Genomic DNA, 21,182 nt, shown 5'->3' with positions numbered 1-21,182 from the left:
ATTCTACCTACCACCCCATTTGGCAACGAGGGATGAGAAACACTCTTATATTCACCCAGTGAAACTCTCCAACAGCAACTTCTCAGCCAGCGAAAATGTAGCTTACCTGGAGCCCTCAAACCAGAAATGTGCCTACTGTGGCAGCTAGCGAGGCTGGGACTAACTGGGTGACCTTTTTCAGATGAATTGGTTATTCGCAGAACGCAGTTTGGGGGAGGATCAAGACTACTGGCCATGCTGAATAACACTGAAGCATTGTGACTTTTTGCAAAATGTTCCTTTTTTTTTTTTTAAAGCAACGTTTTAGCTTTTTCAAAACAAGCTTCAAAACCAAACGTGCGGAAAACGACTCACAAAAGTGAAAACACTCCCCCCAAGAACCCGCCGCAGTGTTTTGTCTGGAGTTGAACGGCTCGACTCCGAACCATGTTGCTGGGTAAGCCGACTATTCCTTATCTTTCAGTTCAGCCAGCGAACTGAGCAAGCATCAATGCGTCCAGCTCTGCTTGGGCGTTTGCTGCTCACGTCGTACTAAAGCAGCACAGACTGGGGGCTCATCTCACTGGGGAGGTTCAAATACAGCCATGGGGCAAAGCAGGTGTAACAGCAGTGAAATCAATGGAGCTCTCTGGTGAGCTACACCAGGGCTTAAACTGGGCTCGTGGAAGCCAGGCCAGTTTTCTGCACTACACTACATGCGATATCAAACAGCCTCTTACTAAGCTGCAGCTCCTTGGAAAAGCTGGGTCCAATCCTGCACTCCTCAGCTACCCTACAGTCCCACTGAGTAATGCAGGACCCGGACTTATCTGGGATGCACGCCGTGCGGCTGGAACGTGCGTTCTACTCCGAGCAATTTTATTCTGGAGCAACACTTCCCCTTTACCCTCTCGCAGTGCTTGGGCGCGTTTAAATACACCTGAAAGCTGCATCCCTGTCATGCAGATGCTCAGTGCCACTTCTGCGAGGGATAATACAGTACTGGATAGATGCTTTGCAAGCTCTGTACAATGAGAAGTCCTAAGAAAGGGTTTTTCTTGTGACATGCTGGCTTTTAGAACAGAAGACAAAAAAGAAATCCACAATAAGTTAGAAGTTGGCACAGCTTCTTATGGTGCTCCTCATCAGGAAAACAAATACTTGAGAAACCAACTGGAGCTCTGGGTCTTATAATCTTGTCATATTTTAAAAAAAAAAAGGAAGATAGAATAATTCCCTGGTTTTGCATAAAAATAAACACATTTAAGTCAAGAGTTTGATGTTAAACTAGAGAAACCCACTATGTTATATTTTTATATTTTTTATATATATATTTCTATATAAATTTATAACTTTTTTCTAACATTATTCTTTGAAGGAGTAACTGGGTTTGTATAAATGCATAAAAATAGAGCTTTGAAAGGACAGTGGGATGATCAAGACAACCTTGATTTAAAAAAATAGGAGAATATGCTATAGCAGTGGCTCACGGCACCATCACCCGCTGTGCCCAGGGCTGCAGTGTTGTGAGCATGTGCTCTAAAATGCTGTGGTTTTTACATGGGCGTGTGGCAGAGGGGAAAGAAGAAAGGACTATCCATTGCAGCAAGTGTTTCCCCCCCAAAACACAAATGAGCAAACAAAGACAATATGGAAAGGAGCCGGGGCCAAGGATCCAAGTCTGATCTCGCTTACACCGATGCAGGATTCAGAAGTCGGCCCACTGGACTTAGCTACAATACTTTAAAGAGGTATGATGCCAGCATTCCTTGATGCACAGGAGTGTAACTGAGATCAAAATCTGACCCTTGAAGAGAAGACAAGTCCACTTTTGACCTATAATAGAAGGATGGTTTTCCTGTTATCCTACAAGCAAATCCGAGCGCATCGGAAAAGGGGGGGTTCAGTAGTGTCACTGGGCCAGCATCCTGGACGTGCTCAGATACTGCCAGCGGGTATTAAATAGAAGGGTCATTTCATACAGTGATCTTGTCCCAGGAGAGCAAGAGGTAGCCTCACCCCTAAGGGTCCCTTTAAAGGAAAAACAAAAAAGGAGTTGGGGCAGAAAGGAATGACCTAACAAAAGATCTGATCTGCTTGCCCAGCGGCATCCGTGTTCAAGTATAAACTGAAAGTACCGTTGTGGGATGTGCGGGTCCTGGAGGAGCTAACCTGTTGATTTTGACAAGCATAATACGCCCCTTGTAAACACCTTGCAGCCTGGTTGCTTACAAGAAAACCAAGTCCAGAAAACTAAACAGGAGCTAAAAATGGCGGGGAAGATTACTGTCAGTACTAGAACATGGCATGTTGTTATCCCCTCCTTTTCTAACTCACAGGGATAAGATAAAGTCATGCAGCTCTTAAATAAAAATTAAAATAGCTTGCTTTTCTCTGTCTTTGACTTATTCCCCAGCACAGCAATGGAGGAGGCAGGTCTAACAGGCGTCTTCAAAGCAAAAAATAAGCATCCCACAATCAGAAACACAGAGAGCAGACTGGTTTTCTCAGCGGCATTTCTCAGCTATGCTTTTGTAAACTTTCCTGTTCCCACCCCTGCCCTTAGAAGTGCACTTGCTAAACCACAAGCCTTCGAGACCACCACTCTTTCTCTCCGTATAGATATGGATCTACTTGGGGGGGGGGGGGTTCCTTTTCCGTTTCACAACTTGTGCCAACCAATCCAGAGTTTCAGCTTTTTTAATGTCTTAATTTCCAGGATCTGCCTGAAGTAACATTTCACAGGAAGGCAACTATCGCTGCGATACTCCACCTCCCGCGCCTTGGGGAGTTTGGGATCGAGCACTGCCTCCCAGGTAACATTGGTGGTTTGTTCTTTAAATGTATAAAATCACAGTTCGTGTTACGTTTTCAAAGGAAGCAAATAAAACACACACACGCACACACACACACACACACACATCATATTGGTGAACACTGTACACTAAATATGTCTTTTCAACAGCATAATGGGATGTTTGGCCTACCAAAGGTCCTAACATACGGGGAGTCTGAATCGTCAGGGATGCCATGCCAAGAGCCACAAGCACAAGCCAGCTGAACCCACCCACCCGGGAGTCATCAGCGCTTCCCGTCTCCGGGCAGCAGACGGAGAGTCGCCGTTTCCAGGCACCCAGCTGACATCCCCCAAATCCAGCCAACACAGTACATACTGGAACCACACTGCGTCGCTTCTGAATCGGCCCTCTGAATTCAAATGCTGTTAAATCAAAGGGGGAAAGGGGTATTTGTCTTGCCTTATTATTATTATTATTATTAATAAGTATATATTTGAATAACACTTTGAATTCAATTTTACTTCTAAAACCTTGCCCTTTGAGATGAACCCACCCATTAAGTTGACACTTCTTAGGTTTATGTTCCTTTAAAATTCTCTCTTTTTTTTTTTTCCTCTCCTAAACCATCTCCCAGAAAACTTGCTTTCTTCCTGCAGAAGAACCAGCTGGTACCCGGGCTCTCACTGCACGCGCTCCGTGAAGTTCTCCGGGAAAACCCCCCGGCATTGGTCAAGTTCCTTATGCTGGAGCCAATCAGCTTCTTTCACCCCCATCAGCCATCCTTCATCCTGGCAGAGAAAGAAAAAGGCATCAGGTATGGGGGCAGGCTGGGAGCGCGTACAGCTCGACGCACGGACGGAGCCTTACCGGACTCCGGCGGGGAAGCAAAAGGAGCTCCTGGTCCTTCCTCCCCAGCCGGTGCCCTCCAGAGTCCACGGTAAACCTCCTGCCAAGCCTGGGGGGGGCACGTCACAGGGACAGGACTCGAGGCAAACTGATGATGCTTCCCACAAGCCCAGAGCCCACGTCCATGTCTGCTCCATGTCAAACAGGTCCGAGATCACAACCACAGCTGATGCACTCCTCGGGAGCCTCGAGGTCGGGGGTGGGCAACCCCCGCACAGGTGCCAAGTGTGGCACACGAGGGCATTCTGCTTGTCACATGCACCTTGGGGCAGATGATGGGGAAGGGGCCGGGGCTGTGCTGCCACCAGGATCGGGCCCCTCGCAGCCCCACCACCGTCTGCCCCCGGCACGCCAACATCTTACAAGTCAAGGCGGGGGGTGTTTTGGGCATCTGCCCGAGCACACTGCCAACCCCTGCTCTAGGTCAGCCACGAGTCACTGGGCTTGGCGCGAGAGATGCGGGGTGACACGCTAGGCCGGCACGACGCACGGGGACGGGTTAGGAGTTCAGGCTGAACCCTAAGGAGTCGTGCCCATGCATCACCAGCGGAGGAGACTCGGGCCCCTCGCAAACGTCCTCTCCTGTGTTTTTCCCTCCGCAGGATTGCCGGGGGGCTTTGGGAGTGCCTGAGGCACAGGGAGGCGGCGAGGTGAGGTGAGGAGCCTACACTGCTGCTCGTAAGCAGGCAGAGGAGATGCCAGACTGGGTCGTGCCACAGGTCCGTCCAGCCGGGCGTCCTGCACCTCGCGCATCCTCGCTCTGCGTCTGGCAGAGGGAGGATGCTAAGGGAGGGGTGTTTATACCACGCTTATCCCGACTTCTCTCGCCCTCTACAGCTTCCCGTATTCACAGGCCTAACAGAGGAGTTGCAGCTCTCGCTACCGTGTTTAATACCAACGGAGGGACCCATCCTCAGTGCATCTGTCCAGCCCTCTTTGGTTAAGTGATCAGCCTCCACAACATCTCGTGCCAAAGGGAGTCATCTTGGGCAGGCAGCTGCGTGGACTGTGCTACTTTCTGCATAGTTTGGTGCTGCCATTAGGCTTTCCTTCAGTTACCAACATGCAAGGGCCCCGGGCAGCCTTGGGGGCCTCCTGTGGCTTGGCATCCCTGCTCCAAAGACGCCTCAGACTTGTGCATTTTGAAGCCATAACGGGAGACAGCACACAATACTCACACGTGTACGCAACTCAAACGGAGCAGCCAAGCAAAGGCAAAGGGGGTGCCATAAAATCCATGGCCATCAGTATGCCACAGCACAGCAAGACGAAGGGCTGGATGAAAGGCAAGAAGCCCAGGGGTTTCTACCACAGCGTCCGGCTTGCAGGGAGCCAGATGCTAGGGATCAGCCTTCTGCAGCCTGCGTGTGTTACAAAGAAGTGCAACATGCAGGTCTCCCATCCACCCCAAGCAGCTGATGATGTGGGCTGACCCTAGTCCTACGCACCGCCACGTCCAAGGGACGGGTAAGTCTGTTGCACTCCTGCTCTGACATCTGAGCTGCTGGTCAAGCCCCTGCGACCAGTCAGGACCCCAAGTTAGACAGGCTGCCTGTTAGTCCAAGCCTCCTTTCTCGCATGCATGGCCCACGTCAGAGATGCACGGTTTAAAGGCCACGGTTCCACACCCAGGGGGCTGCCAGGCAGAGACAAGGGGGGAGCTGGAGCAGGGGGCACAATCCACGTGGACAGTAGAGTTAGAGGGCTCGATGCTGCTGCACGGCCAGGTTAGAAACACTCAGAGCATCACCTTGTGCAGCCGGACCAGTCGTGACTTCTTAGCTCTGACAGCTGCATCCAGCTAAAGTGCACACATAGATCATTGAGAACCTCTGCTCTGGACACACCACCTCCTACCGCTTATGCTAGGGGAAGCTCTCCCGTGGCTTTCCATGGAGCCAGGGCTTTATTTGGGAAGCTACTAAATGATCACACATGCTCAACCAGGTCAGTCCCATCCAGAGGGCAATGTGGCCTGTTCCACCCACATACTCACCCAGTCCCTCCCACGACCATCTCGAATTGCAGCAAGCAACTAGCAGCAGGTCTGAGTGCTTTACGCAGAGATGCATCAGCACTAGCTCTCTCCTTTACGGATGGAGAAGTGACTTGCTTAAGGAGACCCAGTGAGTCAGTGGCAGAGCTGATGGGTCCTGACTACTGAACCACGCGGCCTCCCAGGAAACAGTATCCGAGGGACCAGATTTATCCCTGGGTGAATTCAGTCTTGCCCAGAGAGAGGTGAATCAAACCTAAGGACCTTTAGAGCATCATGCAGGCCAGGAAGGAGGAGTCTTGTCGAAACTGCTTCCCTTCTGCACTGTCCAAAGCCACCAACCTCTTGGGAGCCCAAATCCAGACACTCCACATGCCGAGACCCACCAGAGACCCCGGGAACCAGCAGTAGCACAGTGCAGCCAGCTGCGTGCAGTGGGGCAAGCAGGCGGATCATGCAGCCGGGGAGTCTGCAAGCCTGCGCTCACGCTGCGCCGCCGGGGCACATCTGTGCTGTCTCGCAAGCAGACGCCGTACCAGACAATCTGGCGGGAGCACGCAGGGGAGGGGGGAGGGAAGGTTTCATCCACTTGGCAGCAATTCTCTAAATCTGGGACAAAACCTTGCAATTCAAGGACTCGCCTAGAAAACGCAGGCCGGCTGGTTGCATTAGCAGCAAGTCCTGAGCCTCGGCAAGCTGAGGAAGTTTCAGCCAAAGCTTTTAAAATAAACAGCTGAGGGACACAGCGGAGAGTCAGGAACCTCTCATCTGAGGTTGTGCGTGACAGAGAGCATCTCAGCTTAGCCTGGGAGGACATTGCCGCCTGCTGGCCAGCTGCATTAGAGCATCACCGAATAGGCTGCCGTCCGGCGGGACAGGATGTTCATAATAACAGCCGGTTCAGCTGGGGGTCCACATACAGAAGAAGGATTTGCCAACGGATCCAGAGCTACAGCCTGTGCCCTGCTGCATCAAAAGCTAGGGACAGTGGATGGGATTAAAAATTAAGCGGAGAGGAGGGTCGATCTCGCAATCAGTTGTGCCTCCTTGCTGGCTATGCAAGGACCTGTACCAATCGGTTCCTGCGGCTCTGCCAGGAGGAGGAAACCCTGGATACGCAAAGGCCGTTGGAGGGAGGAAGAAAGGGATCTTATCATTGAGGTCCCCACCCTGCACCCCACTTCGTATGCCATTAGCCAGGCTCACCCCTCCGCCCTGTGCGTGCATGCCGGGCCCCCTCCCACCATCACGAAACAGCTCGAGAACAGCACGGCTCGCAGAGGGGAAGCAGAAGCAGCGGGTGCCCGCCCTGCCCCGCGCGCCCCTCACCTGCTCCTCGGGGTTCTCAAAGGGAATCACGAGCACGACGTCGCCTGCCTTCAACTGCAGCTCGTCGCTGTCCGTGGCCGTGTAGTCGTGCATGGCCTGGACCTGCGGAGAGACGGCGGTTCTGGTGAGCAGAAGGTGCCAGCATCTGCCTGGGTCTCCGAGACCCGACGAAATCCCACTGAACCCCGTAAACCCCGTGGTTTCAGGTCATTCTGGCTGCCTGCATCCAAGGGGCTGGGCCCCCTCTCCTGTCTATCCCTCGCGGAGATCTGTTCTGCTTCCCCTGGAAGGAGGTGCCTCAACCCAGCAGCTAGCAGGCTGTGGTCTCTGGACTCGGGTGTCCAGCTGAGTTCTCCAGGTGAGGCGCGAGTGTGAACTGGGTCAACCGCATCCAAGCCTCTGAGCAGCTGCTCTTGCTCCCAAATCACACAGAGGCTGAGGGTTTGTGGAGCTTGCTGGCGCCCGTCTAGGGCACACACAGTGCCCTGCTGTTCCCATGCTAGCTCAGGGCACTGACACTTTACCCCAAGCTATGTCTGAACCAAACCCCCGTGCCAAAGACCTTCCAACTCGGAGGCACGTGCCATCTGCACCAAGCTCCTCTCCTCCCAGCAGGGTCCTGTTATGGCACCATCTCCAGCCCCCAGATCTGCCCTCCGAGGAGAGCAAAATCCAGCTCTGCGTTTTGCAAGCCAAAGACTACCTTATTCTCCCAAGTCCTGGCTTTCCAATGGGCTGCACTGTGTTTCTCAGCACCTTCCCTCCAAGACATTCACTAAATCAGGGGGAAATGAGATTCACCCAGTCCAGGAAATGCTGCCAGGGTCAGGTGGAGCACCTCACTGAGCACAGGGGTGCGGGGCTTCACCAAGCATGGTGCACCGAGCCAGCAGCCCTGTCTGGTGGGCACCTGCTGAATCAACTTTCAAGGCAAAACTTTCTCTTTTGCATACACCTGCATACTCTTCTGCTCAGTGACCAAGAGCGATAGCTGCCACCCGAGTCAGACAGCCAGGCTGCTGCATTCTGGGATGGCTTATGTAGGGGTGACCCCACCCTGAGCTGGGGGTTGGACTAGACAGCCTCCTCAGGTCCCTTCCTCTATGGTCTCCAAGCCATGCACAGGCCCATCACCAAGGAGTCCCTGGGGATCAGGCAATGCAGACCCTGCAGAGCACCAATCAGCACGCTCAAGCCTGAAGACGGGGCTTTGTTTTCAGGAGTTAGGGCGCAATCCCACTTCACTCTGCACACCCCAACAGCTGGCTGCAACACTTGCACACAGCTTGCAATCCTGCTTCACATGCAGTGTGGATATCCAAGTGTCCACGCAGGCATGGAGCACGTGCAGGAGGCTGCATATTCACCAGGCAGGTACACAGCTCTGTACCCATGCACCTGCCCTCCTTTTGAAGCTGGCCTCCTGCGCAGCCAAGAAATGGAGGTATATAAGGCCAGGAGGAAGACCATAAACAAGATGGAGGGGGTGCACCTGTGTGAAGGGATCAAGCCCAGGGTCCCAGCACACTCCTTGCTCTCAAACTTCCCCCTGGCACTGCTCTCCACCCATTTTATCTAACAAACAGGACATGCAAGGGGCAATGCTCAGCTCCAAAGGCAGCCTTGATCTTCAACATGCTACATCTGTTCAGAAGGATCTTCATGGTCTGGCTGCTGGTTTCCACACATCAAATCTACTGTCCTCGCCCAACCACAGTCTCTCCCACAGCACCCACCTCCTTCCTCCATCTTCCTAGCTGGGTTCACCACTGCTGTTCTCCACAGTTTGCATTATTTCTCCCCAGAGGGCTTTTGCTTTTTCCTGCCCTGGTTTCTAATCTCTAGGTCCCATGGCTTCCCATCCTTCTTAGTGTTCCCACTGCTTCCTCGTTCACTGTCACTTGCCAGAATCATCTGCATGTTGCCCTGAAGAGTTTAGCTTTGCTAAGAGCAAAGACAGGTTCTGGGTCTTGTGTCCTATCCAGCATGTGAAGCTGGCAGAGACCGTAGCCAACCATGACCATTGCTAATGCAGGAGGAAGAAGAGAACCCAGCTCAGACTCACAGAAAATTCAGGTTGAAGGGACCTGCAGAGGTCACACCTAGTCCAACCCCCTGCTGCAAGCAGGACCAGCCCCAGCTACATCATCCCAGACAAGGCTCTGTCTACCCAGGTTTTCAAAACCTCCCAGGATGGAGATGCCACCACCTCTCTGAGGAACCTGGTCCAGTGCTTCACCGCCCTCCTGGTGAGAAAATTCTTCCTTAAATCCAACCTCAACTTTCCTTGCTGCAGCTTGAGCCCATTGCTCCTTGTCCTGTCATCTGCCCCCACTGAGACCAGTCCCGCTCCATCCTCTGTGCAGCCCCCCTGCAGGGAGGTGAAGGCTGCTCTTCAATCCCCCTCGGTCTTCTCTTCTGCAGACTCAATCAGCCCATTTCCCTCAGCCTCTCCTCACCAGTCCTGTCCCCCAGATCCCTCACCATTTTCGTTCCCCTCCACTGGACTCTCTCCAATTTGTCCCCATCCTTTCTGTAGTGAAGGACCCAGAAGTGGACACAGGACTTCCCAGCGATGACCAGAGGGGAAGGATCACTGCCCCCCATCTGCTGCCGTCGCTCCTACCAATGCAGCCCAGGATGCCGTTAAGCTCATTCTCCTGTGGCCGTCCAGGCCCCGTCAGGCTGACAGGAGCTACTACAGAAAGTACAGGAGATATCGGAGCAGAGACAACAGAGAGCAGGTGCTGTACTTCACTGTACTCTCTTTTTACCCTTCCAGGGGCTCATGACAGTGGGGACCGTTCCTCAAGGCAGGTTCCCGGACTAGCTGCAATCCAGTTCCTAGGGCCGCCTACAGCACGGGTGCCTTCTCCTTCCCCTCAGCCTCCACCTGCAAGCTGCAACGCGGTCGTGCCACAGCACGAACGCCTCCTGCGATTCGCACCGGGGCACGTGCTCAGCATCGTGGCCTCGCCAAAGCAGCCTCTGCCTCACCCTCCTGGCCACCCCGCCACTCCCACAGACAGGTGCTCACCTTGAAAAGGAAGCCCGGTGGCATGTCGGCCCTTTCGGAGGCACCGCTGCTTTCCACGGTCCCATTGACAGTGGCTGGGAAAGTTTCCACAACTACAGCAGGCAGAGAGCCCTGCAGGGAGCAAAGCCACACTGAGAAAGGAACAGACACACGTTTACAAGCATTTATCCCTGCCCTGGGCACCCACTGTCGATTCAGCCGGCCCTGGCGGCGTGCCACAGATGGGCAGCGGGCTCTCCCAGGCTGCGAGTCAAAGGCAGCTGACAGCCATAACTCACTGCCCCGGAATAAACAGGAAAGCAGAGAAACGGGCAGAAACCAAGGAGAGACCAGGGTTTGCAATGAGTGGTTATTCTGGGGGCAGCGACTGTCTTTAATCTGAGGAAGGGAGACGGTCCTGACTTCTTCCAGGCGACGTGGCTGCTGCATTCAGCCAGGTGATGCATTTCCTGGGGGGAGCAATACTCCTCACCTTCCTAGCAACCACCGCAGTGGCCCTGGGCAAGTCATGCAGTGCCCAAGTTGAGGCAGCAGAAGTTAAGAGGCTTTCTCGAGGCCATAAAGGAAATCAGTGCCAGAGCAGGAGTCTGGTGCGGGGGCAGCATTCGACCCTAAATTAAAGCTGAGCGTGACTCCCCCAGGCATGAGGGAACGGGTCAAAGGAGCAGGATGTTTTCTTGTCTGGATCTTCTCACCAAGACGGGGGGTCTGGAGGTCCCTTCCAGCCCTCTTCTCTAGGACTCCCTGAGGATCATCAGAGTCTTGGCTTGAGTGTGCAAAGCACGCACAGGGCAACCCTGCATAACTCCTTCGGGGATGGGGACCGCCACAGACACCGTCTGCGTGCAGAGGGGCCAGGCCTGATCACTTTGCCCAGGAGAGGGGCCCTGGGGGAGGGGACCCTGCCTCCCTGGGTTCTTACAGAGCCAGATCCTGAGTCAGCTTCAGTTTTAGGTGCTTCGGCTCCCGCTGCCGCTCCTGCTGTCCCAGCTGCTTCGGATCCGCCGGAAGCGGCATCTGCAGGCTGCAACACAAGAGCCGCCCCGGGCGGAGAGTTAGAGAGCACAGGGGCAGGAGCGCGTGCACACACCTTTGCATGCGCATGGGCATGTCCAGAGATGGGAGAAAAGCTGCCCCCGATACCAGCTACCCTCTCAGACAGAAATCATGGTCAGGCACCTCGACTGCTGCTCCTCCTTTTCCTGGAGCTCCCTAGTCCAGGTTGCGCTGAGATAAATCCCCGCTCGCCTTCCCTCTGCTCCCAGGCGGACGCCCTGGGGAAGTCCGTGGCAGCAAACAAGCCTTCGGCAAAATTTGGTTGATTGTACAGGAGCCACAGACTGCTAAGATGTTATAAAAGCTCAGGGCCCAAGGGAGCACTGGGCTAGGGGCTCAGCTAGCTGGTATGGACAGACACAGCTACCGGGCCTTCCTCAGATCTAGGCTGATTTACACCAGCTCCTGGCTGGCCCAGGAGGAATGAGACTCCTGTTTAACCTTCCAGATAGGGAAGAGGAATGGAAAAACTACCAGGGAAGCCCCTGATTCAACAAGAGCCTATTCAGTTTGCAGCTGGGCCAAGAAAGAAGGTTTGCTTGGGTTGTAACTTCTGAAAGAAGGAGTTTTCTCCGAAGGGTATCGCCTACTGACAGTGGTTCCCGAGGACTGCCATGACTGGCTCGTGCACTAAAAAAATGCCACTTTGAAACCTGACGAGCATGCTCCTTGCAAGCCACCTCAACTACACCCGGGTCCTGCTGACCTAGAAACCTCCCAGACAGCGTTTCTCCTCTCTCCACTCCCACACCCCTTGCCCCTTAAAAACCACAGCCTTCGGGCCACTGTCTGGCCCTCCGTGCTGCTAGAGAGAGAGAGAAACCGTGAGAACGGAGACCCGCTCAGCCGTGCTTCCCAGCGCGCGGCTCGGGTCTACGTCAAGGCGAGACCTCTTAATACACGAAATTGCCGTGGATGAAGAAGGATCTTGAGTGCCACGGCCCAGGAGCATGCAAACAGGACAGGCACGAGGAAAACACCGTCGGCAGATAGTCGTTACGGACAGCACACGGCTATGCAGCAGGCAAGGTAAGATATGTGTACATACATCTGCACCACCCGCACACGACATCCCACATATCCGTATACACAGAGGACGTGTATATGAATGTACACTCCTGGGTTCACCGACTGGCACGCTGCATCTGTATAGTCTCTATACTGACTAATATAACCCCTACTAAAAAACACAGGCATTTTCATAACGTGGCAGAGAAACTTGCATCGCTGTCCAGAAGGCCGAGCGGTGTCGAGTCTCTCAGGCCCCGATCCTGCCTGTGCTCCCTGTAGACAGACCCTTGCGGGGGCTTCAGGAAACAGGGCGAAGTCCTGAAGGGTCACCATGGGATCAGGGCCCTGGCAGGGGCTGGTTTTGCACTGGGTATTGCCATTCCCAGGCACTGCCATTCAGGAAAGGCTGCTCCAGCCAACAGCCACAAGGCTCTCTCTGAATGCCATTTAGCATTGAAAGAAAGGCGGTTCAAGACCCGTCGGGCTTCCAGCTCCGACTTCGCTGCGCGTAGGAGGCCTGACTCGATCCCAGCACAGCAGCGTGGGATTCGGGACACTGGTCTTTAATACTGACATCTTCAAAGCATTGCCCAGGCATTTAAGGACCAGTCTGGTCTCCCCTCCCCCCCGTCCTGTCACTTTGGCAGAGCACAGAAGCCACCGGCCCCTCTGCTGCCTGGCACATTGTGCCCATTCTGCAGGAGCAGTCACCAAGCCAGCAGGCGAGGGCTTGGTCAAAGGTTAGCCAGCGAGTCACTCACTCTCCGCCAGACGGAGAACTCAGGCTTTCTAAGCGGCTCTCCTCAACCAGACAACGCTGCCCCAAACTCTCTCCAAAACGGCAAGCTGATCTGCTAACCACTCTGCACCACCTCCCATCTGACCCTAGTACTAGACCTCCCAGAGAGAGGGGCCAATACCTCTGTGTCTCCACACGTTAGCTCCGGAGATGTGCCCAGTCAGCTACGAAAAAGCTTAACAGGAACCCGCTCTCCGTGAACTGAGTCAGGCATCGGGTGCAACCGATCGAATCTGTTCAGTCGCATGCCAAGTCCGCAGAGACTGGCAGCTCTCTGGGGCAGGAACCGCTTTGTTACCCAGTGCATGTGCAGCACCTTGTGCAATGGGGGCCTGGGCCAGGACTGTTATCATCATGCAAAAATAACTAAATAAAAAAATCAATAAAAGAGAACCCAGGTGTCTATGGCCATAAGAGCCAGCCTGCGGGCATCAGATGCCATCTATTCCGGTGAACATCGTGTTTGGGATAGACTGGGACTTGAATTACACTTACTTGGGCAGGCTCGGTCTCAGTGGGCTGGCTGGGCCAGTCCACAGCAAAGGCGCTATCGCACTGATCCACAGACTGCATGCTGCTAGACGAAGTCTTTTCAGGCTGGTGGGTGGAATTGGGAACGAGGGACAGGGAAGGAGGAAGATGGCAGCGGATGGGAATGTGAGAAGATAAAAATGAGAGGTGTGGGGTAAACAGGGAGGGGGAAAGAGTAGAAAAATGAGACGCACACAGAGGTACAGATATTCTGGGAGGACATCTGCAATTCTTCTGCAAACGCATGAATATGTCATGGTAATCAGTGCCATTACTTGGAGGAAAAAAAAAAAAAAAAAACCAAGCACACCAAATGGTGGGTTGGTTTACAAACATTACTTTCAGGCAGTTTAGGGCAACGATGGTGAGGCTGGGGCGGAGAGAGAGGACATCTGACTGCGCAGAGGAGCAATTTGGGTTTGGGGTATTTTTATGTTCGTGTCATGGTGAATATGAGAAGCAGCTACATTCAAAAGCAGATGTGAGGAACGCACGGGCTGTCTCCTTGGGGCTGCAGATAGGCAGGATGCATCTGTTGCAAGGAACCTCCTCACGGCTTTGAAACAAATGATTTAGTCTGCAGGGACGACATCCGGCGCTCATGAAAACCAGTGACTAACTGCAAGGTGGTCCCTTTCCTTGTCCTGATCAATGCGCCTTGCTTCTAGCCCGCAGCACCCTCCTCTGTCCCAGCCCCGGGACGTCACAGCTCAGCAAATGCAAGCACTGTCCATCGTCACAGCCACACACCTTTCTTCAGCAGAAACTACCAGCGCTGCACACTGAGGGCAAGCCTATACCACTTCCAACACAAATGAAAACAGAATAGATGGGGCAGGATTTGAGCTCGGGTCTCCAGGGCTAACGACCGTATGCCCACGCCAGGTAGCTTCTCCCGCAGCATCCCACTTTGTTCACTACTCTGCTAGGTGGAAGCAAGGCATGGTTATGTTTTGCTTCCTTGCAAGACCTCCCATATTGTTACCACCCCTAAGCCCATCCTCAGTCCTACCTAGATGGGTAGTGAATTCAAAGTATACACCAAGTAAAGCACGTGGCAGAAGTCTCCACCAACAAGGGAAGGGGACAGAGCTGGACCAGGGTTGAGACGCACCCACAGACTCCCTCATCCAGGTATGGCAGGACAAGGTCCCCCCCTCTCAGGTCACAAGCAGCCTCCATACTGAAGCAGACCCAAGCCACCAAGCTGGCCCTGTCCCTCTCCTGATGCACTCTGAATTCATTTATAAGCCAAGCTCCAATGCAGACAGCTTTCTACAACAAAACAGCAATGCAACTGCAAGCCCGGCTGGTGGCCAGGTTTAAACTAACAGGCTCCTGCAAGAAGTCTGCTAACAACAGTAGCAGTAACACGGAGATGAATACCCCAGGTCGACAATCATTGCTTACCCCCCCTGCTGCCATTTAACATGCACTTTGCACCCTTTCACTTCCCTCCTCATCTCTCAAACTCACCATATCCAGGGCTTACGGGGCCCATGGATATTCTGAATATCTCGCGCTACCACCATCCCGCTGCCGATTCCCACAGCAGCCCTGGGGAGCACCGCGTTCAATACTACACAGGTCTCTCCTGTTTAATCAGATGCACTCCCAGGTTGCTTATTATTTGGACTGAATGAGCTTGGAACTGGGCTCGATGCCAACCGACATGCGTTTGGCCACGTGTGCTTGTATTTGGGTAAATGGAAAGAAGCTGCGTTGAGCAAGGCAGCTCATTTACAGAAACTGCATTTTAATAAGTGAGAGGTACAATCCAGTGAATCTCCCGGATTTCAGCAAAAAGCATGTTGGTGTCATCCACTTACTCTATTTTAGCTACTGCACAGCATCCCGGTGTCTGGACACTACTCCACATGCACATCCCAGTTTCTGGACATCACGCCACATCCACATCCCAGTGTCTGGGCACTACTCCACATCCGTAGGGAGCTGGGGGAAAACACTTGTTTTTCCTGGATCAGAAAGCCTTGCTTTTCTGCCTTGTTTTAGTAAGTCAGCAGCTTTACATATCCCAGGTGCAAGGGTACCAGATTGCACCTTGGATGTGCACGATGAAGTCCCACGCGGGTGGGAAGCACAGGCTCTGAGGGGACGTCTGACTGCCATCGTTTTCCAAGTTAGGAGCAAAACAAAAATGACAGAGAGATGCTTCCCCTGGTGATTCCTGTGTGATGCCAAACGCTACAGCTGGCTCCAAACTGCCCTTTCTCCAGGAGCCTCCAACAGCAGGGTGGGTCAGGATCAAGGGGTGGGTTGACAAAACTGTCTACCACCAGCTTAGTCCTGAGCCCTTTGGGGGAGGGCAATACAGACATCTCATAAATAAGCAAAGGCATTGCTCGGTGGATTTTCAAGTGTGTAGCAAGAACACACATTTCCTTCCACAGCAGCCTCCTCGACACGCAGATGGGGAAAGGGGTTTCCACCTTCTGAAGCCCCGCTGTTGTTGCACCGGCTGCAAGGACATGGAAGAGGAAGAACATGCGTCAGTCCTTCCCACGATGCAAGAGCAATACCCAAAAATAGCAAAGAAACCACGACTTCAGCAAACAAACCAGCCCTGGACTGTTTTGGGGAAGGAACAATTCAGCTGATTCACGAAAACCGAGGTTGGGCCACGTGACCGAATGCTTCTCAAAGGAGCAATTGTGGAGATGGACCGAAGTAACCCAAGGGGCTCTGCTTTTAAGGCAGGAACCATTACCCTGTAAAGGCATGACTTTTTTTTTTTTTTTTTTTTTTTTTTAAAGAAGAGGAAAAAAGAGATAGAGCACAACATGGGGAATGACATGGATGAACGCGACCAGCTAACAGAAAGCAGGGGGAGCCGCCTTCTCAACATGCCCCAGGCGTGCACAGATCGCGAGCCACACCAAAACCTTGGGCCAGCTTTTCACCTGGTATAAACCAAGGTCTGACACCAATCAGGGGCTCACAGGGATGTTTGGAGGTTCAGGGCCACATCTCGATGATAAAAACTCAGCGTCCCCAGGGGCAGGGCCTTCAAGCACACCACGCTGCTCCAGCTGGACGGTCTCCTAAACCCAGCCACAGCAGGGGACAGGCTCCTTCACTTGGGGGCTAGCTAATTAGCAGTCACTCTAATGAGCCTGCACTACCCCCCGGGGCAGTGTGCAGGGGCATTTGCACTGCCCGCCTGGAGCGCAGAAGCTTGTGCGAGGGGGCTGCCCCCGGGAGGGTGAATTTACCACCCATCTCTCTGAGTGCAGACTTGCTGCTACAAGCAGCAAGCCTGGCTAATGACCTCCAATTTACACGGGGAGGGGGGTAAACTGAGGGCAGCTGAGAGGCAGGTGCATCGCGTTAGGCAAGAGACGGCAGGAAGGGAACAAGAGGCCAGCGGGGGTATGGAGAAGCGCAGACGTGGCTATACAGCAATGGCAGGATTAGGGACACAGACAGCGATGCCAAACACCATGGAGATGATGGGAAAGCTCGCGGCACAGGCGACGGGGTGCTCTTCTGGGAACGCCAGGCGCGAGGCCTGAGTGCATGGCCGCCGTCGAGGCCGATCCACGACACAGAAGGCAGAAGCGGGTTCGAGACATCGTGCGGTGGGAGTGATGGGGGGGGGCAGCGCGCAAGAAGGTGGCACCCGCACATGCCAGGGGAGATGGCAGGAGTTCACCGAGAGGAGAACGGGGGATGAGTCTTACCTCCCATAAATCCCAGGGGATAGACTAAGCATGTCAAAGAGCAACAAGAACAAAAAACAGGTTGAGACTCAATTATTGCAGCAGTACAAATGTCGTTCAGCACGAGGCAGACATACACATTCAACGGCACTTACCTCCGCATCTTTCTGTTTTCCTTAATTGTTTGAGACGTGAAACTCAGTCTCATACAGAAGAGTGGTTAGCTGGACCAGGACCTTTATGCCAAGGAGCTCTGCCAACCCAAAAGCTGTGTGGACAACTGGCCTAATTAATGTGATAACATCACAAGAATATTGGAAATATCCCAGTTGTGGATTATACCGGCAGCTGCTGTCCAAGAGAGCAGGCCGAGATTAGGGAAAACTTCCCTTTCCTTCATATTGGAAGCAGAAGGCCTAGGCAGAGGGCACTGTCTGAGCCCAAGAATGGCTTCAAACACTCAATTTAGCAAGAGTATAAACCAGGGCTGGTGCCAAATTTGCATTACACGGAGGGCAGGACACATGCTAATCTTGTGTCTTTAGGAACAGCCATATTTCCCAATCCTTCCTCTCTGCACAATAAGCCTCGACCCCATTTCTTAACTGGGAGTCGCATGTTCATGCAGAAGGTAGGAAGCTCCAGGCTGCTCCCCCGTGACGGTCCGCCCAGGCCAGCCTCCTGTTTCTACGAGAGGCCAGGACCAGCCGTCCTCAGGAAAGCGTAACACCTCCAGGACAGTGACTTACACTGTTGGAGGAAGTTTCTCTTTAGCCCCAAGTGGAGGTTGGCAAAGGATGCCATTTCCCTTCCAAAGTCCTTCCTGTCCAAGACGATGGCAAATTGCTAGAACTCCCTGCTGCTCACTAAACTGACGGTCACTTATGGAAAGCACGTAGCAGCGAGGGTGCAATTCCCATCCACACAACCAGGGAAATCTCCAGAGGGCAGGTGGAAAGTGCTAAGGATGCACACGCTGGCTGAGCTTTCAGGCCTCGAGAAGAGGGTCCGCTGGGTGCGCCCCCGAACATCCGTGTATGAGGGTGCAGATCAGATTGCTGTAAGTGCAAAGCCAGGGGCACAATTACCCGACTCAGATGCACAAGTGCCCAGCGAAGCACACAAATGTGCCGGCGGGCAGGTACTCGTGCCTGCTGCGTGCCTCTGAAAGTTCAGCCAACGCGAGACTATACAAGGTGGGCACAGGCTGCCCCCAGTTGTCAACAGTTCATTCAGGCAAGAAAGAGGGAACGGTGACGTGAACAAACCTGGGAGACGGGAGTGGGTGCCTTCCCCACACCGGCATCTGGTTTAAGGGGATCAAAATCCAGATCCAACAGGCTGGCTCCCTCCTGGAAGGGCCCAGGGGCATCAAACTTGGCAGCAGTAAGGAAGAAAAGCAGTGTGAACATTAGACAAGTGGAGACAGACTGTGTGGCAGCTGATAACCAAGACTTGGGTTGCACATGGCATATTGCCTGCTCCCTCCAACCTCCTTACCACCTACAAGCGTGGGAAAGGCACTCGTGCAAACAAACCTGACCCTTTTACATAAAAAAACTCCACCCTAACACACCCTACATGTCTTAACAGCTGGCATGGCCAACTCAAGATAGCAGGGCCTATTAGGGCGAAAGTGCCAGCTTGGAAGAGGTCCTCTTCTCTTCCCAACTATCCTTTGGGGCTCTCTTGCACCAGAACCAGATACACTGCACTCAAGGTTATCAGTCCCAGCCTCCTCAACAGAAGCCATCACCTTCAGGACTGAGCAACGGCAATCGTTTCACTCCCAGAGTCTAGACCGGCCATCCTCAGGGCCTCGAGCCGTGCATGGGAACGCATGCCTGACGGCAGTCTCAGCACTAACCCCCGCAGCAGCTAACCTGCCTTCCCTCTTTGCTGAATCCCACACACCGCCTATGGTCAGACGTGCCATATGTGACCGTTCTCCTGTAACCGGCGTTAATCAACGCACCCGAATCCCGGTCCGGTTAGCGCAGGCTCCAGCGCTCTCCGCGTGGGCAGTCGGAAACACAGAACAGCTAATTTTCCAGGACGTGCACAGATGCACGAGCAAAGTAAGTCCCTTTATGTCTGGTTAACTGGCTAGCTAGAGGCATTATCAGCATGTTCACCCCCAGCCTTGAATGCAGCAGACCCAGCACCACAGTTGCCTACAGGGAATTAATCATTAACTTTCTGTACTGACCTGTGACATTTCACCATTGTGCGCCTCTCCCTTTCTGTCTAGCTCCTCCTTTAAAGGAACAATCCTGCCCAGAGTCCCCCAAGGCCTGTGCTATCAAGCAGATTTCCTCAGCCTCGCTGGACCTCTCGCTTCAAACCCCTTTCAGGAATACCCATGGTTTGTGCTCTGTTTTCCTTCCCCAGTTCCACCAAGACCCAATACTGAAACTGCTCCTGGGACTTCCTAACACACACCAGGTTATCTAGAGACAAGCTTCACATCACGTTAGGATGTGAATTCACGGGTGAAGAAGGCCACTACATTTAGCAGTGCAGCAAAACCAACGCAGCGATCCGCAGACCTATGGAAAGAGGACCGCACACAAGATCCATGTTCCCATCACGTTCCACCTCGGTGTAATTTCGGCCCATTTTTTACCTTCTCTTGTGTTGTTTAACACCCACAGGAATGAGCTTAGTCAGCTGAAACAGGGAAAGGAGCTGCAGACTTTTGGCCCTTGAAGCCCAAGTGATGAGCATGAACCCAAGGCCTCAGCGTCTAAAATCCATTGTATTCCCATAATGTTTCTCCAGTAAAGTCTTTAACGAGCTTCCAGATCCCAGACCTTACGCCTTCCCTTAGTGCACCAAGATAGAAAGCGCCAGCTATACCTCCGGCATCTTACCTGCTGTTCAAGAGTTATGTGCACGTATACCTGCAGCAGATCTGCACCCTGTGCCTCTCTCCCCCAGATCACTAGCTTAACTCAGACTCCAGTATCAAACTAATGTGGCCTTGGAGAAGGCACCAAACAGCAACAGCCACCAGGTGCTCCAGTGGAGAAGCCAGATTATCCCTCAGAGATCACGTCCGGGGGATGGCGCAGTAGATCCATCCGGGGCCATGTGCACTGAGCAGATGCGGACTGGAGTCTCCGGTGACATGTAGGCATTCACACAGAAACACGAGACCAATGATGGAGCAGACATGGAGGTCACTTAGAAACACATGCTACAACCTACACGGGGGGACAGACATTGCCCAGTGACCTGTGGCTTGCTTTGGTTGCGTACACACACACACAGAGCAGGTGTCTGGCTGTCCAGAGGTGAATCCAACTGGAGCCGGAGGACCACTCGGTACCATCGACTGCTCTGAGATGCTGCCGGCGTCCTCCAAAGTCCTTGGCTAAGTGCTCCCTTTTCCCTGCTCTGCAAAGATCTGCCTTGCAGCGGCTCTCTTCCCTTCCCTCCTGCCCCTCATTTCCTACGGTTCTGCAATCCCCGCTTTCTCCTGGAAGCGTCTCAGCAATTTGGGGATCTCCCGATAAACAAGGTCCTCGCACTTCCATGCACTGTCTCCATGAGCCCACGTGTCACAGCTGCATTTCTTTAATCTCCTTGTAGCAAAGACCTTGTCTGTGTGGAGAGCGGCATGCACTTCCAAGGCTCTGCTAACTACCCAGCCCTCCTCGCTGCTGCTCAGCCCAGGTGGTGAAGCTTGAATCCTGGCACCAAAGGAAAAATTTTCCCATGTCCCTTTGGATTTGGACTGCTCTGGGGTTAGCTATGAGCCTAGAAACATGGCTTCAGAGTTGGCAGACACGGTTCTGTGGGTAAATCTGATATCTTTTAGTAGACCAACTCAAAGAGTTGGAAAAATTCTTCTTTGCAAGCTTTTGGGCATAAATACCCACCGTTAGGCTCATATTTACACCCAATTACTAGAACCAAAAATAAAAAGCAATTCTCCTCTGCAGACTACTTCTAATCTAAGACCACCCCTGCTTTTTTCTTTGCCGCATGCATCTTTGCAGTCTAAGTGAGCTCTCCCTTCGATAAACCTGCCCCAATCCTTGCCATCTGCATGAAA

General features: G+C 53.2%; 1 protein-coding gene across 7 annotated transcripts in view; it reads right to left on the bottom strand.

Moving 5' to 3' along the window:
* Positions 1 to 279: 279 nt before the first annotated feature.
* Positions 280 to 21,182, bottom strand: part of BIN1 (bridging integrator 1) — a 119,979-nt gene continuing 99,076 nt past the window's right edge. For 3 of the 7 annotated variants that reach the window (XM_019553696.1, XM_019553697.1, XM_019553701.1), the window contains 6 exons: positions 18,391 to 18,498; positions 17,144 to 17,167; positions 10,968 to 11,069; positions 10,046 to 10,156; positions 7,009 to 7,110; positions 280 to 3,565 (listed from right to left, as the gene is read on the bottom strand). In XM_019553696.1, the coding sequence (XP_019409241.1) occupies positions 3,458 to 3,565; positions 7,009 to 7,110; positions 10,046 to 10,156; positions 10,968 to 11,069; positions 17,144 to 17,167; positions 18,391 to 18,498 (555 nt within the window). In that variant the 3' untranslated portion in view covers positions 280 to 3,457. Of the gene's footprint in view, positions 3,566 to 5,433; positions 5,485 to 7,008; positions 7,111 to 10,045; positions 10,157 to 10,967; positions 11,070 to 17,143; positions 17,168 to 18,390; positions 18,499 to 21,182 lie in introns of all 7 variants that reach the window. The other 4 variants (XM_019553695.1, XM_019553698.1, XM_019553699.1 and 1 more) reach the window with 3 other exon arrangements.

The sequence above is a fragment of the Crocodylus porosus genome, unplaced genomic scaffold, assembly GCF_001723895.1.
Source record: "Crocodylus porosus isolate Cpor-Errol unplaced genomic scaffold, CroPor_comp1, whole genome shotgun sequence".
NCBI lineage: Eukaryota > Metazoa > Chordata > Crocodylia > Crocodylidae > Crocodylus > Crocodylus porosus.
The sequence above is the reverse complement of the archived record's forward strand: the minus strand, read 5'-3'. Positions and strand labels throughout refer to the sequence as shown.